General features: G+C 34.9%; 1 protein-coding gene across 1 annotated transcript in view; it reads left to right on the plus strand.

Annotated features, from left to right (window-relative positions):
* FSIP2 (fibrous sheath interacting protein 2) overlaps positions 1-22,430 on the plus strand; it is a 137,133-nt gene that overhangs the window by 93,546 nt on the left and 21,157 nt on the right. Inside the window, exons 14-15 of the mRNA XM_049712187.1 lie at positions 756-9,729; positions 11,549-21,018. Coding sequence (XP_049568144.1) covers positions 756-9,729; positions 11,549-21,018 — 18,444 coding nt within the window. The remainder of the gene's footprint in view (positions 1-755; positions 9,730-11,548; positions 21,019-22,430) is intronic.

The following is a 22,430-nucleotide window of genomic DNA, read 5'->3' on the forward strand; positions in this document are numbered from 1 at the left end:
ACTCAGTTCTAGATTGCCCTTGTTTTCAATCTAAATTCATTTGTTCCCTCAGTGCATCACCTTTTCTCAGCCTTCTTAACAGTTTCCACTGATACTTTTTTGTTGGATACAGAGCCACGCAATCTCTGTAAAGCATGAACTTTTTTGTTGCCTATCAAATGATTCTTAGCAATTAGCTGTAGTCATTTCCATATATACACATCACAGGCTCACCCCTGCAGCAGGGAAGGGGAGGAGAGATGGCTTCTTGTCCATCCTTACATCTTAGCTAGACAGATGCCTCTGAAGGCACCCAAATGTTTTGACTGCATCTGTTTGAGAAATGCTTTGTTAGAAATAATCTGGTTCATTTTAAAGTAATTTTGCTGGGTTGTAGACACCATATTTCTTCTTGCCGAAATACTTGCCAGTAATGTGCCTGGATAGCTAGTTAGTGATCTTTTTTTTTTTTTTTTTTTTTTAACCAGAAATTCATTTATCCTAGCAATAAAGGTTGGGGGGGAGAAAAAGCTTCTGAGGGAATGGGAGTCAATTGGAAACTTATACAAAAAGTATTTTACTGTAGCACAGAATAAACCAACTTGAAATTAATTTGAAATTCCAAATAGGTTTTCTTTCACTGTGTTCTTTTTATAACGATGGTGGTATCAAGCTATGCATTGTTTGACATAAAAAATTAAATGTTATCCTCTGTCCCAGAATAGAGTAAGTTGTTAACATGATTTTCTTTTCATTCCTGCTTGCCTCTTTTCCAGGTAACTTCTGGGGAACTGAATAGCACAATTCAGAACATAATGACCTGGGTTGTGGCTACAGTGACCAGTATATTATACCCAGCCATCACAAAGTATGAAGAAAGGTTGAAAAATAATGCATACCCAGTATCTGATGACTCCATCCTCTCTTCAGATAGTTCGAGTTTTTGTAGCACATGCAGTGAAGAGTTTACATATGGAAGCTACACATCTGCAACAACTAAAACATTTCAGGGAGAGCCCTGTGCATTTGCAGTTGACATATCAGTAAGGCGACCAACCACACCTTTAAAACCACCATCTGCCCATGTGGAAAGAACAGTTGTGGGAAAAACACATCACATTAAAGGACAATCTATAACATCTGAACTCAAATATAATAAAACAAGCATGATATATACATACCCTAAGCTCAGAAGTTGTAAATCTGATAGTCACCTTCTAGCATCATTTGAAACGGGCACAAAAAAATCAAAGGATGCTACCACTGAAACAGACGGCTTAGAGAGTCCATTGTTTTCTGATCAAAAAACAAAAGCTATGAATGAAATGAAGAATTTAAAGAATGTTTTTGTTAACTTTAAATGTCACTTAAAAGGGGAAACTGAATTGATTTTGGAAAGCATTTTTCAAGAAATAATGTCTGATTTAACACAGGCCATTCCTTCTATTTCTTCTGTTACTGCTGAAGTTTTTGTTGACCAAAGTGAGCCTGAAAAAGGAGACTTGGTTTCTAATGCTGATATCTGCTCAGTAGCTTCAGAGATCGTGGAAAACATGCTTGAGAAGCTACAGTCTGCAGTTGAGAAAAAATGTATCCAGATATTTTCACAAGAAGATTTGTCAGTCAACATTAAACCAAGCTTAACACCCAGTGGAGAATCTCTCACTCCATCATATGGAAAACCTTTAATAGATTCACTGCCTCATACTGTGGAACCCATGTGTGATATTGCAGAGGATATGGTGCATGCCATTTTAGAAAAGTTGATGACTCTTGCATCTTGCAAGCAATATGAACTTCCTCATCTTGAAGATGCAGCTAAACTTTCTTATCAGCAACATATGGCAGACCCAACATATATGTGCTTTATAAAAGCCAACAAAAAGAAATGTCCTGAACTTGATGCAGCTAATTTAATTGTTAAAGAGGAAATACAAAATTTAATGTCAAATATTTTTTCCCAGTCCTCTTTGGTTGGCTTTATAGAGGAAGCAATCAGCACTATACTAAGACATGTACAAACCGAACTTAACAATGAGAGACTTATTGCATCTGATGAAACAGTAGTACTCCTTAAGCTGCTCGATGAGATCTTTACTCAGTTACATCAGGAACCAGTAAAAGCAGATAATCAAAAATGTAGACATTCTAGACTGAGAAGTCCTTCTGACACTGAAGTAAAGTACAGACTCACTGGCACTAGATTATCTAATGGTTCTGGGTCTGGAAGACCATTTCCACCTATTAATGTTCCTGGCATGGTCCTTTATTCTGAAGATGATAATGAAGAAATAGACAAAATTGTGGAAAATGTGCTTGATTCATCTTTTAAAGATGAAAAAGCAAAATCACAAGAACAGATTCCTGAGCATTGGTTTACAAAAGGAAACACTTGTCTTGAATACAAAAGAAATAGCAAACAACCTACAAAGCCTGCTTCTCCAAGAAGCAAAACTGCATTTCATGATCGGAGGTTAAAGACTGAGCTACCATTTTTTAAGAATAAAATTTTAAAGGAAAATCCCTGTTTAAATAAAGACATTTTGTTTTTCAGCCAAGATCAAAAGCATCAAATACAAAAGGCTTCAGAAAACATAGTTAAAAGTGTTTTAACGGAAATGCTCAAGGACGTATCTTCTATTCCTCTTGGTCATTTAGACAGTAAAACTGGCAAAGAAGCTTCAGTTGTTGTTTCAGAAAAACCTCAAGGACTGTCACATCAAGAATGGATGGACCAGATGTTTTCTGTGTCAGAAATTAGTGCAGTGGCTCAAGAAATAACAGATGCTGTATTAAATACACTTTATAAGGCAAGCTGCATTCCCAATGCCACCAAAAGTTCCATTTCATCATCAGTTCTTCAAACTTCTCTAGAGAGTCCTGACACTCTCCACATGGTCAAAAAAGCACCAAATCAAAAGCCATTAAAAATATGGTTCGAGAGTGAAAAGAAAATGAAATATTTATCTTCACTCGATGTAGATCCTGCAAAGCCTTCCCTGTTAAAATCTGAAGAAAGTGAACCTAAGCCTATAGATGACATTACTGATAAGATCATTAATGCAGTTTTTAAAAGGCTGAAGTTATTTGTTTGTCCAAAATTGCAAATGGGCTTCAAACCTTCACTTGCAGAGCAATCTTCATTACAATCTCAACTTAGTACTTATACAACTAAAGTGGTAAACATTGTTTTGCATGCTATCCAGAATGAACTGGAACTCAATAAGAAAAACCTAAATCTTAGGGAAACAGACCATACCAAATCCCTTACAGGTAAAGGATTTTTTACTGACACTGATAAATCAGAATCTCTTGTCTCAAATCTCAGTGATGACATTATGGCATCTGCATTATTAACTTGCATTTGTGAAATATTATCAAGTGGACATTCAGATCAAAGCAATATTTCACTCCCTTCAGAAAATCCAAAGCCTATGACGTCATGCGGATCTGATAATGTTGATAAAGGGAACATTTTGCCAAGTGGACAGGATAAAAACACTTTTTACAAATTTTTAGCTACGCCATGTGCTCTCCACAGTGTCATTAATGAAAAAGATCTCAAAGAGAATTCCAGATTGCAAGTGTTAGATGATATTGGGGAAACACTCTATGAAATGTTATGCAAGCTCATAGGAGCCCACCCTCACTGTCAGCCATCTTGTAGTAAGCTAAGCAGAGAGAAGACAAATGAGAATCAGCAAACAGCCACTGAAATGCAGTCTAATATTCAGCTCATTTCCACAACAATTTTGGAATATATCCTTGCAAAATTATGTAGTGTTGACATGGATAGTAGTTCTGTAAGTTCAGGATTTAAAGCTGTCTCAGAGTCTCTTGATATTGACAGCCTATTGTTTACTTCAATTATTGAGGAAATGGCCAAGTGCACTGACATAATCTCCAGCATAGTTTCCAGGATGGTTCAGCAGGGTAATAAAGAGAAGACTAAAAGCAAGGAAAAATCTATTGCTCCTAAGTCTTCCAAAACAGGGAGCAAAAAAGAAATTCATTCTAATAAACTGAAAGCTGTGGCTTCAGATATTCTTAATATGGTTTTTGCTAAACTAGAAGAGTTTGCCAATGGAAATTTAGAAACTCTGGAGGCGTCTATCAATGATGGAAATAAAAAAATCAGTAAGATGGACTTGGAATGTGAAAGTCCCAGTGTTTTCACGGACACACATGAAGAACTATTGCAATCTGCTTTATACACGCATGCAAAGAAGGTATCAAGTGCTATTTTGAAAGCTATTCAAACAGAATTAAAGATGAACTCATTAGATTTGAGGACAAGTATGGAAACACCATCACCTGACAAACAAATGCTTGAGAATATAGTCAGTTTAATTTTAGATGCAGTATCCTCAGATATGCTTAATGAAACTGAATCTGAAGAGAGAGGCATTCAAACTTACAGATACAGGCCAACCTATGGAAATTTTCTTCCTGGTGGAGTTGAATCAGATTCATTTCTAGAAGATGCTGCAAATACAGAGAAAGAATTCATTGGAGAGAGAAGATCACTTAGAGAAGAAACTAAATCAGATTCTCTTCAACAATGTGTTCTAGAAAGAACCTTAAACAAAACTGAAGTGAAACTCAAAGAACCACAGAAATCTCCAGTTGTTCCCATTATAAGAAATATTTTGAATGAAATTTTTCAAAGTGCTTTGGTCAGTCAATTAAATGTGCTTTCTCTCTCCCACTCCTATTTAAGTGGCATCCCTCACAATATTGAAGAGACAGTTGCTCAAACATCTGCTCAATTTATAGATAAAATGATGGTGTCTGAAGCAGATGTAACCAAAGTGGTAGATGATGTTGTTAGGACTGTGTTTGATAAACTTTATTCAGCTGCTATGACAGGGAGAAATGCAAGTGAAAACCGGTATAAGACCATCACCTTTTCAACAAATGTTTCTTTTCATGAACACACCAGTGGAGGAGAAAAGCCCTCCATCACTGTGCCGAACAAGAATCCGTATACTCTTCAGTCCAGATTCAATGTTGACAAACAGGCTAAAGTAAACATAGTTGAAGATATTATACAGGCAATATTAATAAGTTTAGAAATTTTTGCTACTTCCAAAGTACAATCTCTCTTTTGTCCCCAGATCAACTTCACAGTTCCAATGGCTTTACCTATTCAGCAGGATAAGAGTACATTAAGCAAAGCATTATCAGCCAAAGATTTGTATTCTGATGATCAATTTTCCTGTTGCTCAGTGGATCATATTATGTCAGAAAAGACCAACTCATTATGTCAAGTCTCTTTGAATAAATTAAATACATATGCAACAGAAGTGGCCAGAAAAATTTTACAAGGAATCAAACATGAATTAGATAAAGAAAGGGAAAATTCTTTCTTAACTCATAACATTGTGGTTTCTGAGAGTATTGCAAGTCAAATTGTTAACACAATGTTAGATATTGTATCATCTAAAGGAAAATGTGACAAAAACAATCCTGACAAAGACATTAATTCAGATCAGCAAGAAGGTATTATTGAAAAGCTGTTTATTAAGACTGAGTATCAAAAAGTACTTCAGTTTCAAATACAAGATACCATTGAAAGTATCTTATGTGATATTTATGAAAAAATACTGTATCAGAATAATCTCTCATTTGCCACACCCACTTTGAAATGTAGCATAGCTGGCAAACATTCCAGAGCAAATTCTGAAATGTTCATTGAGGGTGCAAATAAGATTCTTCCAAATTTTTCAGTTCCTAACTCAGATGTCATATTGATATCCACTGATATAGTAGATATCGTTCTGCATAATCTCAGTTCTGCTGTCATACTTAGCATAAATTCAAAGGATCCTACTTCTACAAGATTGCCCCTGACCTTTTGTGATATGTTTCCAAAAGCAGAGTGTCAACAGCCTCTTCTTATGGAGTCAAAAAGTGAAAGAAAAACAGGGCATTTTCCATCTTCAAAAAATCTGAAATCAGCTTATGCTAATGATACTCATATAACTATAGTAGAGAAAGAAGACCCCAAGAAATCTGTTCCTGACCCATGTGAGGAAAGTGCTGACTTCATTACTAAAACTATTTTCAATCGGTTAGAATCATTTGCCACAGAAAGAATGGATTTGTTAATTACTCTTGCTTTCCAGCCTAAAGAAAAGTCATTTCTGAGCCCAGAACTGGAAAACTGTAGACGAGATGACAGCATCTTTCATGAATCAAGCCAGGTGGAATCAAATGTGAATATTCTGAAAATATCAAATGAAACTGTTCTCAGTGAAGAGCTCACAGATTTCACTTTTGCCAGTTACAGAGAAAAACTTGGATCTACAATTCATCTATCACAAGCTAGTCTTAAAGAATATGCTGACATCATTGCCAGTGCCATTTTGAAGCTGATTAAAAATGACTTAGACCTCAAAATCCAAAAGATGCATCCATACCCAAACAACATTTCATTCCAAGAAATCACCACTGTGAGTGAAATTGTCAACAGTATCTTAAAGATTTTATATAATAAAAGATCTGTAAAGGAAATCAGTTTTTACTCAAAGGACAATCCTAACTTACTTTCACAACGAACTGCATCAAATGAAATATCACTGGGACAAAGAGCTCAGGAAACACACACCAAACTGTCTCTGTTTTCAAAGTATCCATTAGAACAAAACCAAATGGCATTGGAAAGGGAAAGCCAGAGAATTGTTCTAGAGGAAATATTTACAAAAAATGAAGAATCAAAACAAAAAGCAAGAACTGCATTATTCAGTGCAGTGGAAGAAGTTTTAAGTAAAGTGTATCAAAGAACAATGGAAATCATAGGCCATTTGCCTTCATTTAATGAAATCCCCCACTTTATGTCTAGCTCTAAAATTAAAACATTAGACATAACACAAAAAAACTTCTTTCAATCCCATATTAACAGTGTAGCAAGTGACATAATTGAAAGCGTTTTGGGGGAAATGTACTCTGTAGTTGTGACGTCGTTATATGAAAGTAATAAAGTACAAGCAACTGACAAAAATATTTTGCCAAAGAAATCATCATGCATCAGAGAAACTACACAAGCAGGAATAGGAAGTAATCTCACTAGCTATATGCTACCACAGGTTTATCCTTATGCAGGCAGTCAAAATGTCCCTCTATTGGAAAAAACTTTTTTACAATATTCACCATTAAAAGTGGGGAAGGATTTAGTCCAAATGGTTCTCAATAAGATCACAAATTTTGCCTCACTTTATCTAGAAGAGGCCCTGTCCCATAAAGGTGGTTCTGTTGAGTTGCAACCTCTAAGGCTACACAGTTCTAAACTAAGCCCTAAGGGCAACCCTAAGCCAGGTTTTAAAACAAGTTTAAAAGCAAGATCAAAAGTTACTCCTTTGCCTAAATTTAGAGCAAAACCACACCTAGGACCTAGTCGTACTAAGGCCAAAAGCAAGACTAAATTAGGTCCTGGAGAGAAGACTCCAAAATACATCTGGTCCAAGACTGCCATTGGGCTGCCACACATCCTATCAACGGGAGATGCCAAAAACTTACTGAAAGTAAAGTTGCCTACTTCAGAACTAAAAATGTATGCCAAGGATATAATAAGTAATATCCTGAAAACAACTGTTAAAGAATTTGAAAAGGTGACGCAAATTAGAGCAATGGTAGGTGATAAAGCTTTACCATCCGATCAAATCATGGCAGCAAATAAAATAGTTAGTACGGTTTTGCAAGGATTATATGCTACAAATAACCAAAATTTGGCTAATCCTATCGTATTCTGTCATCTGGATGATCCCAAACTTTCACAGGGGAATATAGGTGCAGAGTCTCTTGTCAAACCACAAGCATGTTTTTACTTGGAAAATGTTTCTTCACAGTTAGAACAGATTTTTCCTAAAGAAGGTGTATTTAAAAAAATGTTTGACAAATGGCAAGCAGAATCAAATGACATGGAAAATGAAAAATGTAAGCTCTTGATGATAGCTGAAAATGGTTTGACAGAAATTTCAATAAAAGCAAAAGAATTAGAATATTCTCTTTCGCTTTTAAATTTGCCACATCTTGAAGATTGTGAAAACAGGTTTCATAGTTGTTTTAAGGGAGCTTCTACAAGAGCTGAAGACACCAAAGCACAAATTAATATGTTTGGAAGGGAAATTGTTGAAATGCTATTTGAAAAATTACAGCTGTGCTTTTTATCCCAAATGCCCACCCCACGTGGTAAAGAAACTCCAGCAAGCAGGAAAGAACACATTACTACTAAAAGTAAATGTGGTTTTCCAACCAAGGACATCCTCAGCAATGAACCAATATATAACACTAAAACCGAAGACCAAAGTCTTTTGGGCTCTAGCAACCAAATTGTTCGAGAAATTGTAGACAGGGTTTTAAACCTGTTAGAGTCTTTTGTAGACTTACAGTTTAAACATATCTCTAAATATGAGTTTTCTGAAGTAGCGAAGATGCCTGTAGAAAACCTTTTTCCTGTCCAACAGAGACTAAGCAAAAAGATGTTGCCAAAATTACAACCACTAAAAAAGTTTTCTGATGAATCCAAGTCAAGTACTGTTATTTCCAAGGAAAATGTACAGAATACCCTTCTACAGGTTCATTCGTTCCATTCAGAGTTACTTACATATGCCATTAATATTGTCAGCGACATGCTTGGTATAATTAAGAGCAAGCTGGACAAAGAAATAAGCCAAGCAGAACCATCTTCAATTAGCATATTGAAAGAAAATATTGCAGCAAGTGAGATCATTGGTACATTGATGGACCAGTATACTCATTTCAATGAGTCTCTGATCAAAAACCTTCCAAAGGAAAGTTTGTTCCAAGGAGTAGAAAATACCTACATTGTTAATCAGGTTGAATTAGCAACTGATACGAAAATGCCCATGTCAAAGTTAAAGGAAGTAGGATTCGGGAATCATCCTCCACAAAGCAGCATACCAGGTTTAGGGTTTTATTCAGAGGAAGATAAGAAAAAAAGGTATAAGTCTTCATCAAATTTACCCTTATATTCCAGAGCCTCCGTAGAAGACACAATTAGAAACTCAGAGCCAATGGAAAGGCCTGATTCAGAAAACATACCATCATGCTCTAGAAACAAAGTACAAGACTTTAGCCGAAAGGAATCTGACTTGGGCTATTTTGATCAAGCTATGAAAGGAAATAGCTCCCTCCCTGAAGGGAGTGTCTTACAAAAACTGTTAAAGAAAGCAAATGAATCCACAGAAACAGCATCACAGCAAGTCACGTCATTCACAGAAATGAGAAAAGGTGAAAATCCAAGAGTGTTTCATTATGAGATCTCCAAACCAGTTGTTGAGCCAAACCAAATTCAGACAACTGTCTCTCCACTCAAAATTTGTTTAGCCGCAGAAAATATTGTCAGTACTGTGCTGTTAAGCTACGGCTTTCCAAGTCAACCACACATTAATGAAAGCACAGAAACAATGAAACCATTTTTCATATCAAAGCAAAACCCTTTGTCTGTAATATATGGTCAAAAGAATGAGGAAAAAAGTTTGCTTAGAATGTGGGATAAAAGAATCAGTTGTATACCTGAAGAAGAAAACAAAAAACCTGAAGCCAGCAGGGGAGATTTTTCTTTAATGCAAAAATTGGAAAATAAGAGTTACCTGAAGATAAAGACTCTGAAGGAAGTTGAAGTCATTGCTTTTGCTGATCATGAACTGGGTCCAAATGAAATTCATTTGGTAGCAAGACATGTCACCACATCTGTGGTCACATATTTCAAGAACTTTGAAACTAGAGGTAAGTAAGAGTGGGCATAATTTAGAAAAAAATAGATATATTTAAAAGATCTCCTGTCCAAGAAGCTTCATTTACTGTTTTTCTGAAAACAGCCTTAGAAGGAGGGTATTTAATTACTTCTTAATATATCAGGATACTAAAAAAAAAAAAAAAAAAATTAAACATTCATATGGTTTGAATCTGAAAAGGTCTGTCTCTCAATTTTCCGTATCTGCAGGTGAGGGAAAATGTGACTTTTTTAAAGCAGGGGAGTTTGGTTGAACATGAGGTCCGAGTTCCAAAGATTATTAAAGTTCTCATGCATGATTTCTTTATAATCATACCAAATGTACAGGTAACTGAAGGTTGTGATTCAACTTTAATGTGTACAGTTGAAGTCGTTGCTATTATTAGTCACAGTGTATAAGAACAGTTGTGTTAAACATCTTATTTTGCTTATATTCCAGTGTTATTAAATTCCTTTTAGGTATAATACTCTAAACATATATTTAAAAATATATTTTCATTCCCTTTTTAAAAAGGCTTATCTGTATATGCTAGAGGTTGAACCATATGTGATAGCTACTTTCATATGTGAAAATTTATTATTGGAAAGTTCATAACATTCAATCTAATAATCTATTATAGCTTTGAACTGGATCAGTAATTCTAGTTGCCAATAATTAGTTGCTACATTACCAGTCCAGATACATCACTTGCCCATCATTCAAATTGCAGAACACATACTATCAGTCCTACCTACCTGCACCATGAGGCCATTTCCTATACTTAAAACTGGTATGATTTCAAGGTGGACAGTTGTGTGTCTGCAACTGCAAGCTTATAAGTAGAATTTCTTTAAGCATAGCCTAATTGAACTTAGAGAATAAGAAAAAGAAAGCAAACAAGAGAAGATCCATGATTCCCTCCCACTGGTATTTGGCTCTTTCTATCATATATCTTCTCTATTCCCAGACATGTCCAGGGCCTTCCAGCGATTTCACTCATGTTCCTTCCACGTGGAGCACTCTTTCCTCCCTCCCTTCATCTCAACATGGCCAAAACCTGTCTAGCTGTCAAAGTTCAGCTTAAAGCCTCCCCTCTCCACTGAGTCTTGCCTGATTCCACATGCAGAGGTATAATAGGTTATTACATTCTGAGGTAGTTTTGTGAAAAAAACAGTATGTAGCTCTGGCTGCCACTCCAAGAAATTGGCCATACCAAGTAGGTATATGATTTGCAGTACTCTGTTGAATAGCAGAATACAGTCCTGCACCTGGTTGGGTTGGCCCATCATCTTTGTAACAAACTAATCTAGGGGTTAAGGTACTGCTGATGTTACAGTCCATCCCTAACCTTTCTGAAGTGAGCACTCTTTTATTTCAGTCAAGTTGTTATTGCAACACAACTCTTTAGTTTCCTAAAAGTAATACATATTATATGTTTGACTAAAAATATTTTTTTAAATAATTATATGAAGTCTCTAGAGATCACTGCAGACATGTTAAGATGTAACATCACACTTGGAAATCATTTCTCTGCCCCAGGATTTCCAGCTTCTTTGAGCACCTTCACCCATCTAAGCAAGACAGGTATCAGCACTAGACTTAGAGATTTGAATTCTTTAGGGTTATTTTCTCAACTTTATGGCTAAAACTAAGATTCCACAGGTGGGAAAATAAGTATCTGAAGAAAACCCAATATCTTTCTTGACTAGATTTTTCTTTTTCTTTAGTGAGGTGTTCCAAAGGTGAAATTCATATGTAAATAACTACCAATATATAGAATTTTCCATATGTCCCTTAATGCGTGCTAAAATGGTAATGTTTTCTTTTTTAAGTTTCCAGTGAGGAGGTGTCTATTGTTTCCACACCGTCAAGAAAAAAATATGAATCAAAACAGCCTCTAAGAAGCATATACAATGATTATTCTCTTTATCAATTTTGTGAACATCTCACTGAGTCCGTCATTTGCCATTTAATTTCAAGCATTTCTGATAGCACCACAGATAGCAGAGAAAAGGAGAAAGCTTCCCATGCAGCATTTAACACAATTATTTCAATTGATTCTCAAGTGTTTGAGAGTAGGTCAATTTCTGTTGGAGAACTTGCTTTAAGTATTTCTGAAATCATTGCTGAAATCCTTTTAAATAGTAACATCATAGAGATTGACATTGCACAGCAAATGTCTTCGTTAAAAAGAAAGTACATTTGCTGCCCAGGAGTAGCTGCTGCTGACTTTGATGATCTCTTTCAGGATCTCTTAATAGGTGTGATACATGTACTGTCCAAAGAAATAGGGTTAAATCATCACCTGGAAAACAGTGGAAGAAATAGACCATTTTCCATGCTTAGAAGCAACAGTGTGCCCATTTGCAACAAAAAAAATACCATGCAAAGACAGAAAGCTTCCAGAGACTGGGAATTATCTACTCACAAAACTGATCATATCATTCAAAAAAATAAATTAAGTTATCTGGCCCATAAGTTAGATAGTCTGGCTGGTAGCCTAAAACCTCATGAATCCAAAGAAGTAGTCAACAAAGTTTTCAGTATTGTTTTGGATTTATTTTTACCAGATGAACAGCCAGATGAGGCTATGGATGCTGATAAAAAAGCAATATTTTTTTCATCATCAAATGATCGGCAATGTAATAACATACTTGGAAATAACTTAGGGCTCACCCCCAAATCAGTTTTCCTTCTCAATGTTGTGTGTGAGAAACTTATTAGAACACTTTTAGAAAAATGCACAAACTCTGTCTTTCTTGATAATAGCCCTCTTTCTGAAGAGATATCAGCAGAAGAATGTCAACTTTTAAAAATACTTCAAAGTGTACAAGGTGAAGAATTTGGTTGTTGTAAGAGAACGATGGACTGTGAACAATTTCAAGGGGATTATATGTCAGACGTTTTGGAAAATCTGGCAGAAATGGATCAAGATTTACTGTCATCAGACTCTATTCTTACTGTTCTTTCCCACAGCTTGGTTAAATCATTGATGGATAAATTATGTCACAGTATACAACTGCCCCAAAGTCCACCTTTTGCAAACAAGCATTTGAAGTATGGAACGAGAGAAATACAGTCTAGTTTCATAAAAACAAAAAGGCCAGAGTTAACAGAATTAGGACAAGGTAAAGGTTCTTTAGGACTCACGAGTTATGAGGGCAATGCTTTGACAGGACCCCTGAATAATCTCAGTGTAGTTAACTCCAAAATACAAGCACCATTTGGCAAGAAGTATTCAGCAAATTTTGCTAATGTGTCACCTCTTAAAAGACAGGGAACAAAGGATATGGATACAATAGCCATCCATAATAAGCTATATCCAGGAGATATGAATACGGGTGTTTATTCAGCCACATTTTTAGAGGACATAATTTCAGAACTGTTTTTTAACCTCTCTATTTCACTGTGGGGCAAAAATGAAAACATCACTGAAGCCCAGCTCAATGAGATGAATGCATTATTTATCAACAGTGTAGTGAATGAGTTTAATAAGGCAAGGGTCACTGTTTTACGGAATTCTGAAGAAAGACTGTGTTTTCCACCAATCCATAAAGAAACTTTTAGTAGGATTGTTGACTCCGTTTATTATGATGTTTTACAGCAATATAAGTTGAAAATGACCTGTGGTGGTAATCTGGCATGTGACAGTACTTCAATAGCAGAACAAATAACGAATAGCATATTGTTAGAGATTTTGGACTACCAACTCCCATCTTGCTTCAGGGGAAAGCTCTTACATAATTCATACTACCCTCTCAATGCTGAAATTATATTACAGAAACTTCAAAACAACCTGAGAGAATTTACTTCCCAAGCTAGTTCTTCAGCGGGCTATAGCACCATGTTATCACACTCATTTTTAGAAGATATCATCAGAAGACTTTTATCTCAATTCATTCCTCCACCCAGTAAGGCGTCCTCTTTGGGAAAAAAATATTTCATGAGTTCAGATTTTAATGAAATATCAACCTGTATAATAAATAAGGTTATATCAGCCATTTCAAAACATAAAATTTGGTTCACTATATATGATAATCAATATCTATGTACAGGAAAAAACCTCCAGAAGATGGTGGATTCTGTTTATAGAAATATTATGCAAACATCTGACTCTCTTCTTTCAATACAGAAAAGTATAGTCAGCAGAAGCGCAATTATGGTTGACCAAATAGCCAGTTTTATTATCCAAGAGATTATTGAAAATCATCTTCAACCATTTTTGTGTGGAGAAGGTTTACCTCGTCCAAAGACTCCATCGGATACAATATCGAATACGGTTAAACAGGTTCTCAGTGAAGTCATAGAGTCACACAGACCCCAGACACCATCACCCTCAGGTATTTACCCTAAGACATTTGTAGGGGAAATTGTTGCCAGACTTTTATCAAAAATTTTCAGTCCAAAGCATAACACTGAAATTGAGCTGGAAAACATGACCCAAAAAATAGTAAACTCAGTAAATAACCATTTTGACAAAGCTAAAGTTCACATTCTATATAATGACAAAGAACAGTCTTACCCCTCTGTAGATACAGATATTGTGGATGAACTCGTCACCTCAGTTTATAGAAATGTTTTAAAACAGCATGGATTAGACCCTGAGGTTGATAAAGAGTCTGAAGACAGAGATATTTTTGTGAAAAAAATTACCAACTTAGTTGTAGCAGCTATTTCAGATTACCTTCTTCATCCACTGTTTTCTGGGGATTTGCCATCTTCATATTTTATTTCAACAACTGAGAATATCATTCAAGATGTTCTTAGTAACATCAGTAGGTCTACCAAGCCAAGTCAGAGTTTATCTCCATATAACACCTTGCTGCCATATACATTTTTAGAAGACATGATCAGAATACTATTATCTAGAATTTTCCCTTCTGCATCTAGCATTGTTGCAAACAGAGAAACTCCAAAAGATAGATCAAAAGTTAATTTCAATGAAATTGCTTCAAATATAATCAGTGATATTAGGATGAAAATTTCCCAACATGACATTCGATGTTCAAGAGATGAAGAAACCAAGTTTGTTTATTCAGAAGACAGTGTTCAGCATCTTGTGGACTCAGTATTCAAAAATATTTCAAACTCTGAGTCTCAAGAATCAGTTGAGCAAAATATCACAAGCAGTAATGACGTTTTTATTGACAGAATAGCAGGTTTTATCATTAAACATATCTGTCAACAACATCTTCAGCCATTTGTGAACAGAAAGTCATTACCTTCTTCATCATATACATATTTTGGTGATGAGAAAAGGCAGTGGTTTTATGCCAGTGTTTATTCCTCAACTTTTTTGGAAGATGTGATTTCTGGGGTTTTAGGCAAGATATTCCACAGGGTGTTAGGCATTGTACAAACAAAATCAGTAACAGATTCAGAAGATGAACTGTTTGATAAAGCTGAAAAACTCATACAGTTCATAACAGAGGAATTCTCAAAAGCCCAAGTTAGCATTTTAGAGAATGCTGAGGAAAATTTATGTTTGCCTCCAGTGGAGAGAGATGTAGTCAAAAACATTATTGACATGGTGTACAGCAAAGTTGTGCAAGAATATGAAATGGATATGATGCCTGATAAAGATTTTCTAAATGACACAAAGACACTGGCTGCAAGGATAACTAAAACCATCCTAGCCGAAACCTTTGATTTCCAAATTCATACAAATCTTATAGAAAAGTTTCCATTTGGATCACAATCCAAACTTAGTACTGATATTTTGATAAAGAAAGTTCAATGTGACATTACTAAATCAAGATTCCAAAGACAGGCTTCAACAATATATACTACTATGTTATCACATACTCATTTGGAAAAAATTGTGTCTCAGCTTATATCTCAGATGAGTCCATTGGCCTCCAGTACAGAACACCCAAATACTTCTCAATCAGACTTAAGTAATACAGTAATAAAACTGATAAATGAAATCATGTCAATAATTTCAAAACATTCAATATGTATTATTAAACATGGGAATGAAAAACATAGTATGATTTCAGAAAAAGATATCCAATCCATGGTTGATTCCATTTATGCTGATCTTTCCTATTCAAATATATACCAGTCTCTTACAAAAGATAAAAAAAATATAAGTAATATACCTGTTTCAAAAATAGCAAGTTTTATAATAAAAGAAATCTTTAACCATCATCTTCAGTTATTTTTATCTGGAGATAAAACTCTCCTTTCAGCCGCAGTTGATCAAACTTACAAACAGAAAGTAGTAGATTCTAAACAAAAAGAGTTGTCTTTAATTGTGAATTCAGCTGTCTTTTTGGAGGAAGTAATTTCTGAACTTTTATGTAAACTTCTTTATGCATTCTCACATAATGTCTTGGCTGCTGAAAATCCAGATATAGTTAAAGACAAAATTACTGGCATTGTTACAACATTAGTAAAATCAATTGTTCTGGAGTTCACCACATCGGAGATTTTAGTTTCAGATAACTTTGATGATGATATGTGTTTTTCAGAAGGATATAAAGAAATGGTTAAAAAAACAGTCAACCTAATTTATGAAAAACTATTAGATGAATATAAATCTCTGATTCAAATATATAGGGCTATACAAAGTGACACAGCTTGTTTTGGAAGAAAAATATTTAATTTGCTTTTGGAAGAAATTTATGATTATCAGGTGCAGTCATTAGTTTCAGGAGAATTAGTATCTTCTTCCTACTCTTCCCCTCAAGCTGATAAAATCATCAGAAATGTGCTCAATGTCATCATGAGAGATAGCCATGCCTTGCCATTACGTATTACTGTGCTGTCACATTCTCTTTTAGAAGACATGATTTACAAGCTTCTAGTGCATATCTTCCCTTCAACTGACACTGAAAGTGAACTACAAGAGGAAGAGGTTTCACCAGATTATGAGTTTGTGGATGCAGCATCAAAATTAACTGATGAAATTATCAAAGAAATTTCTGAACATGAGATCCGTCTTGCTAGGGCAGAGGAGAACACAGAGAGTATGCAATTAGAAGTGACTGAGAATTTGGTTGACTCTATATGTAATAATATTTTGAAAAAATCTGAATTTCAAGCTGAAGTCCAGAAAGATGCAGACAAAAAAGGAGGCTCATTCCTCAGTAAAATAGCTGGTTTCATTATGAAGGAAATCATGGATCATCATCTGAGGCCATTTTTACATGGTGAAGAATCATCTTCCAATAACTTATCTAATTATGACCATGTCTCTGTACATACTAAACCTGGTAAAGAAAAGAGACAGCCTTCTCTATATTCAGCTACATTTTTGGAAGATGTAATTGTTGACCTTGTTCACAAGTTTTGCTCTCTTCCAAGTATTACTGAAGATTCTAAGAAAAAAGAAACACCAGAGCCAGACATTGTGAGCTTGGCTATAAAATTTGCAAACTCTCTGATAGGAGAATTTAGGAAAAGTGAAATTAAAGTTCTACCAAATGCTGAAGAAATTTTTTCTTTTCCACCAATTGATAAAGAGACAGTTGATAAGATATCCAATTTTGTGTATGATCAGTTCATAGGAAAGTATGGATCTAATGCTATTCAGAAGGATGATAAAAACAACATTGTTACAGAAATGATTTCTGCTTCAGCCCAGAAGGCCATCTCTGCTTTCAAGATTCAACCACTTTTTTCAGGAGACTGGTCTTCCACCTTCTATTCATTTCTAAATCCAGATAACATCACCCAAAGGGTTAAACACCTTCTACAGAAAACCTCTACACAGATAAACAGATGCTTAAAAGGGAACCAACTTACTTTACCAGAACAATCATATAAACACACATCTCTAACCTCAGACCAGAAAAATGTGTTGGATACTTTGGAAATAGATAGAGGTGCAATGAGTAAAAAGAAAAGTTTCAAAACTAAGGAGACATCAATGAAAAAAGGTGACATCCAAGATCCAATAGTTACCTCTGTAACTAGAATTATGAAAAGCAACATGGTTAACCTGTTATCAGAGTCAGCTGCAGATGTGGCAAATAAAAAGAAAGAGAATGAAAATAAAATGGGAATTCCAATTCAAAAATATAATGTATCAGAAGTTACTTCTCCAACTACTAGTGTGAAAAATAAAGATAAACAGGAGCTGTATTTGAAGGGAACACTTAAAAATAATGAAATTGAGAAGAAAAGCATATCACTTTCAAATAAGGAGGGGCAAGGTAAGGAGGTACACACACAATTTCTAGTAGCTACTGATGGTACAGAATGTGAAAAGGAAATACTTGGACCAGATTTTGCAATAGACATTGAGAAGAAGATTGACAAAACAAGAGAAAATTCATTAAAAAAAGAAGACAAGCCCTTTCAGTTATCTTCTTTGACAACCAAAGCAAGAAATACAAAGACCACAATAGAGAAAACAGTTGCCCAAAAGCCAAACGATGAGGAAAGGAAAGACTCTCCAGCTCAAATAGATATAAAGGAAGGACAGTGCTCAGATTATGAATGTGTTCAAAATGTCATTGAAAATATTTATGATAATATCTTAGGAATATATCATTCTCAAGAATTAGCAGATTATTCAAAACGACAAAGTCTGCCAAGTTATATATCATTGCCTCTAGTTCAAGAGGTTGGCAAGGATTTTGCACAGTCCATTTCAACAAAGGATTTATACCTGTCAATTAACAAAAATCTCCCTGCCAAAGAGAAAAAAGAAGAAAAAGAGAAAGCAAGAGAAATAGAAAAAGAGAGGGAGAAAGAGAAAGAGAGAGGGGAAAAAAGAGAAAAAGAGAAAGTAAAAGTTAAGGATATTAAAAAGGAACCTAGTAAATCAGACAGTCCTCAGTACCCACCAAAAAGTGAACCTGGAATTTTTCCTGCTAAATTTTTAGAAGATGTTATCACCGAAATGGTTAACAAATTGGTCTTTTCTTCCTCAGAAACACAAACATATGATAGATGCCAAAATGTAAGTGATGATGAAAATCAAGCTGAACTCTATGACACAGCTATGAGACTTATTGATTCACTGTTGAAGGAGTTTTCAGATGCTCAAATTAAGGTATTTAGGCCAGATAAGGAAAATCAGTTTTTTCTACCTGTAGATAAAGTGTCATCAGTTCCTAAAGAACCTCCCAGGCATAAAGAATCAAATATAGATAAAGCACCATCCAATGTCAAGAAAATAACTGTGGATAATATGCATAAAATGACTGAAAAACCCTCTTCAAATAAGATACTTTTCCTAGATAAAATATCAATTGATAAAACATTGGTCAACAAAGTTGTTCACTCCTCTGTGTGCAATATTTTGAAGGAATATAAATCTCAAGACTCCATTTGTAAGACTATAAAGAGTAATGGGGGAAATTTAGCAAGACGACTAACTAGTGCAGTGATAAGTGAAATTTTTCAATATAAGCTAAATTTGATATCGTGTGATGAGTTTCCACCTTCATGTTTGCCTCTGGAAACTAAAGATGTTGTTAAAAAGGTCCAAAAGCTGGCTCGAACAGCCAGCAAAGAATGTCAAACATCATCGCCATATACCATCATGCTGCCTCATGAATTCTTAGAGAATGTGATTTACGCTCTTTCATCTAAAATTTTCTCAACAGTATCCAACACTGAAGCAGAAACATCTGAGGGCAACTGGTTCACAGAACTAGATTTCTTTCAAATGAAGTTATTAAGTACAGTTACAACAGAGATCTCCAAAAATGAAGATATGATTATACAGTATGTGGAATCCTTACATCCCAATGATGATGAAATTATTCAATTAGTGGTTCAATCGCTCTATAATAATCTCTTGTCACAGTTTGGATCACAAGAGATTATACAAAATTGTGCAACCAGTGGATGTAGAATTCTTTCAGAAACCATGGTTGACTTAATTCTACAAGAAGTGACTGGTAATCAGTTGCAGAACTACTTTTCTGGAGAGCTAACTCCATATCAGTGTGCAGAAGTTGACAATGTTGTTGAAAATATTCTTAAAGATGTTATCCAAACTGCTGATGTTCCCCAGCCTCAACCATCACATGCTCGTATACTGCCTTATAACATAATAGAAGAAATTGCTGTGAAATTTTTATCGAAGCTTTTATCTATGTTTCCAAAAGTAGATAATGAAAGACCCAAATCCCTAGAAACTGAAATTCAAAAAATTATCTCAAAAATATTAAATTCAATACAAGAATTTATCTCCAAAAGTAAGATTAAAGTTGTATCACCAGCGAAGGAATTGCCTACTGTACCTTTAGCTGACAATGAAACCATTGAAAAAGTAGTTAATTCTGTTTATACCAGTATTTTAAAGCACTCTGGCTCACACATTTCTATATTTAAAGATTTAATGGGTAAGAGTAATGTCCTCTCTGATATAATAGGTTTTTTATTGGTGAAAGAAATTTCCAATTCTAAATTTCAACCTCAAGTAGAGGAAGAATTACCAAGTTCAGAATTAGCTCTGGAAGCTATCAAAATTATGGAAAGAGTGGCCAAAATGGTTAATGAATTTAAGTCCCAGGAAAAGTCTTCATCCAAAAAACGTTCTGTGTTAGATGCCACGTTTTTAGAGGAAGCATTGGCTTTGTTCTTGGCTAAAATAGTAAGGTTGCCAAGTGCCTCAAGCAAACATGCAAAAAACTTATCAAAGCCTGAGTTAAATAAAATTGCATCTCAACTGACAAAATCTGTGACGGCTGAAATTTCTAAGAGTAATATTAATCTTGTTGCTGCTGATTCTGAAGAACACTTTTTAAATCCAGAAAGTATAGAAATGATTTCTCAGGTTATTGATTCTATTTATAGTAATGTACTACAACAACCGAGAACCCATAAAGATCTTTATTATGATATAAAAAGTACAAATGGAGTTTTCCCTAAAAAAGTGGCCAGTTTAATTATTAATGAAGTTTCAAATTTTCCCTTAGATATCGTTAGTCCAAAGAATTCAAATGCTGGTCTCTTAGGAGATCTAGACATTAACAGAATTGTTCAAAAGGCACAAGAGCATGCTAAAGTGATCCCTGACTTAGATAAAGAAGAGTCAAATAAAGATTCAATTGTAGAGGACTCTACAATTAAAATAGTTCCACATGTTGGGAATAAACCACTCAAAATAGATCCAAACATTATCTCAGAACATTTAGCAGTAATTTCTGTAAAAACTCAACCTCTTGAGAAACTTAAGGTGGAATGTTTTAAAAACACTGGACATAACATAGCAGAACTGAGAAGAGCATCAATAAGTAGAAGAAGTTATTCCTCAGACACATCTACTGTAGGACAGTTAAAAAGAGAAAGACGTACCTCATTGAATAAGATGGGACGACTCGATGTAAAACCCTTTGAGGTAAGTGAAAAAGAAATAGAAAAAAAAAAAAAGTGAGCCATGGTTGTTCTGTGATTCCCTTCCTCAAATAGGTATATGGGAATATATTTTTTTGTTGTTGTTGTTATTGCCTAGCCCAATAGGAAAATTGGTTGCACAAGTTCATTCGTATAGTTATATGACTTACTGGGACTTGCCATATCAGCTCTGTGGCTCACTCTAAAGGTCTCAGGCTAGTTTTCCTAACACAATAAGTTTAAACTGGCTTTAAAAAAATAATGGGAATATAGGGAAATACCCTTAACAGTAAAATCAGGCTGACTGAAATTATAATGATAAAAACTATCTAAAATACATTTCTCAAACCTAAGGCTCTACAGGAGTAATACTACTCTTTTTACTTTTAACAACATTCATCAACACATATCAGACTACTCTGATTACTACTGCTCTATAAACTCTTAGGTTATACTTGTTTCTTATTATTTCACTTTAATTATATTAGCCTTCCTCAAGTTCTTCTATACTCTCAAGAAGTGGCAAGTTTCTTTCTTCTTCTATCCTTGTTCTAGATTTAGCTGCTTTAATGCTGCCATATTTATGAACCTGTTTCCTCATGCTTTAGTCCCTAGCTCTGCCCTGCAGCTCCATACTTAGGCCCCAAATATATTAAACTAATTGAGACTTTAAAATGACAAAATGATGTCCTTGTTACAAGGAAACTATACCACTGAGGTCAAAGGGTGGTCTAGCCAATAGTTACACTGATCTACTACACATTTTGATTTTTATCAGAGCCTCTTCTACTCATGGTATTCACTCATAAGAGGACTGAGTGTGCTTAGGGGTACAGTCTGTGGCCTGGACAATGAGCAAAGTTTTATAGAACCATTCTCGCTGGAGCATAAACTTGAAGTAAATTTTCTCCAGCACTATCCTGCAACCCATTGAACTAGGTCTCAGGGCTGTTAAATGTTAATTGGCACTTTGTGTTTTCATACTCAAATACTGAGATTATTATGGGCTAACATACTAATTTAATCTTCTTTTCCCTAAATTTTTTGAACCAGATGACAGTCCTTTCAAACTCTAAAATTTATCCTTCCACATGGATTCTCATTGTTTGCATTAGCATATTATTTGGTAGTCTTCATTCATACATAAGTAACCCCTTAGGAGTAAAATCTGTTGAACAGACTATAGAATAACATTAGTCAAAAGCAGTTTTTAATTATCTGTAGAATTTTCTGTCGCAAATCTTACTCGTATTTACCAGTTCTCTTTCATTAAGTCATTTATAGACCACAGGAAAGCAGGATGGGAATATTTAAACCAAAATAATTACTGCTGTCCTCTTAAGGGGAAGAAAATCCATCCTCAAAATAAAACACAAAGAAGCAGACCTAGACAACTCTGATACGACATACGATTTG

This window comes from Orcinus orca, chromosome 7 (genome assembly GCF_937001465.1).
Source record: "Orcinus orca chromosome 7, mOrcOrc1.1, whole genome shotgun sequence".
In the NCBI taxonomy this organism is placed as follows: Eukaryota; Metazoa; Chordata; class Mammalia; order Artiodactyla; family Delphinidae; genus Orcinus; species Orcinus orca.